The sequence below is a fragment of the Amyelois transitella genome, chromosome 27, assembly GCF_032362555.1.
Source record: "Amyelois transitella isolate CPQ chromosome 27, ilAmyTran1.1, whole genome shotgun sequence".
In the NCBI taxonomy this organism is placed as follows: domain Eukaryota; kingdom Metazoa; phylum Arthropoda; class Insecta; order Lepidoptera; family Pyralidae; genus Amyelois; species Amyelois transitella.
Window position 1 is genome coordinate 6,515,001 of NC_083530.1, and position 2,344 is coordinate 6,517,344.

The window sequence follows — 2,344 nt, forward strand, 5'->3', positions numbered from 1 at the left end:
GGGTCACCACGATAAAACTGGCGACAGTGGGTGTGGAACACGTGGCGGTGAGGAGTACGGCGACGGGCGCCAGAATAATCGAGATTCCCGGAAATGACAGCAGCGTTGTCGCTGACAACCTTGCTGAAAAAATCCGGGAACTGGTGGGGGATGTGGCCGAGGTCACGAGGCCGTACAAAACGGCCCAAATCAAAATCTCCGGGTTTGACGAATCAGTCACCCCGGAGACCTTGCGGAATGAGGTGTCCCTGGCCGGCAAATGTCCACCGGAACACATAAAGGTGGGGCAGATCCGTATGACACCGGACTTCACCGGGGCTGTCATCGTGACCTGCCCTGTAGCTGTGGCCAACGCCCTCGTGGCAGACGGCCGTATATTGATCGGTTGGTCGTCTGCCAAAATCACTGGCCTGGAACCCCTGCCCATGCGCTGTTTCAGGTGCATGGGTTTGGGCCATACGAGGGCGTTGTGCCCATCACCGGTGGACAGGTCGGAACTCTGCCATAGATGCGGGAAAACGGGGCACCTCACACAGCAATGTGTGGAGAAGGAGCCCTGGTGCGCGGTGTGCCATCATGCCAAACTCCCGGCGAAGCACACAATGGGAGGGAAGGCGTGTAACCCCCCGCGCACCAAGGGACGACTGGAGCCCACTGGGCTGAAAAGCGTAGGTAACACAATGGAGCACTAATGCCGGTAACACAATGGAGCACTAATGCCCAGACGTCAGCACCAAGCACTTGAGCTGCTGCAGTGCAACATCAACCACTCCGCCCGCGCGCAAGACCTCTTGCTGCAACATCTGGCGGAGTGGGGCATTAGTGCTGCCATTGTGAGTGAGCCGTATTTTGTTCCCCCTCTCCCAACATGGGTGGGGGACACGGAGGGAGAGGTCGGTATGACCATCCCCCGGATGGGAGACCGGCCTCCTCTGGTAAAACAGAGCGCAGGCCGGGGCTACGTCGCGGCTAGATGGGGTGACATGATTCTTGTCGCCGTATACTTCGCCCCATCCAGACCGCGACGGGAATTCGAGCGTCTCCTTTTAGAGGTGGGGCGGATCGTTGCGGGAGCGGCGCCCACGCCTGTGGTGGTGGCGGGGGACTTTAATGCCAAGTCTCCGGTATGGGGTTCCCCCGTCACTGACCTGCGCGGCAGGATCCTCTCTGACTGGGTGGTGGCATCGGGGCTGTGCGTCCTAAACCAGGGCACTGCTGACACTTGTGTACGGTGGAATGGGGGCTCTATAGTGGACGTTTCGTTCGCTACCCCTTCCGCCGCTGCACGTGTCACAGGTTGGCGTGTCCTGGGGGATGTGGAGACCCTCTCCGACCATTTATATGTTCGGATGTCGGTCTCCAGACCGGCTTCGGTGCGGCCGCCCAGTCAAGGTCGCAATCTCCCAAGGGACCGGTTCCGCAAGTGGAGCCTGGCCAGCCTCGACGCTGACTCAGCTGAAGAGGCGGCCATGATAGAACGTTGGCGAACACCATCGCCAGACCGGTCCCTCGACGTGGAGGAGAGGGCCTGCCGCTTTCGGGCGTCGCTTGTCGCGGTCTGCGACGCCTCTATGAAGAGATCGGGCCCGCCGCCTAACAAAAAACGGGTACACTGGTGGTCGGAGGAGATCGCCGTACTCCGACGCACCAGCAATAGTGCCCGCCGGGCATACACCCGGTGTAGGCGGCGACGGACGACCGTGGAGGGTGAGGAGGAGCTCCTGCGCACGGCACTCAGAGAGGCTAAGGAGGCCCTGTCCAAGGCGATTGCCAAGGCCAAGGACGAATCCTACAAAGAGTTCTTGGCCGCCTTGGACCGGGACCCTTGGGGGCGGCCGTATAAACTTGTACGGAACAAGATGCAGTGTGCCGCCCCGATGGCCTCTCTCGAACCGGAGCTCCTCCGAAACGTGGTGGAGGGACTCTTCCCCGAGGTCCCAGTGTTTGCCCCTCCGAGAATGGCTGCCCCGGAGCGGGAGTCCTCCGATATGACGGAAGTGCCGCCGGTCACTGACGCTGAGATGGAGCGGGTCATAGACCGACTCCATCGAAGCAAAAAGGCGCCGGGTCCTGATGGGGTCCCGGGCCGAGTCATACCGGTGGCGCTTATACACCTTGGGGATCGCCTGAGGGACTTATTTGAAGATTGCCTTCAAACAGGGCGGTTCCCAGGGGTATGGAAGGAAGGCCGGCTCTGCCTTCTGAGGAAAGAGGGTCGGCCAGAGGACTCCCCCAGCGGATGGAGGCCCCTTGTAATGCTGGATGAATCCGGAAAGATGCTCGAACGAGTAATAGCGTCCCGGATCATCCGGCATCTTGAAAACACGGGGCCGGACATCTCGGA

The 2,344-nt window shown here is 60.8% G+C and overlaps 1 protein-coding gene across 1 annotated transcript in view; it reads left to right on the forward strand.

The window, feature by feature from the left end:
• The window catches only part of LOC132903510 (uncharacterized), a 1,983-nt gene extending 1,291 nt beyond the window's left edge, over positions 1–692 (forward strand). Inside the window, exon 1 of the mRNA XM_060951930.1 lies at positions 1–692. This exon is cut by the window's left edge and continues 1,291 nt beyond it. Coding sequence (XP_060807913.1) covers positions 1–692 — 692 coding nt within the window.
• The last annotated feature ends 1,652 nt before the right edge of the window (positions 693–2,344 follow it).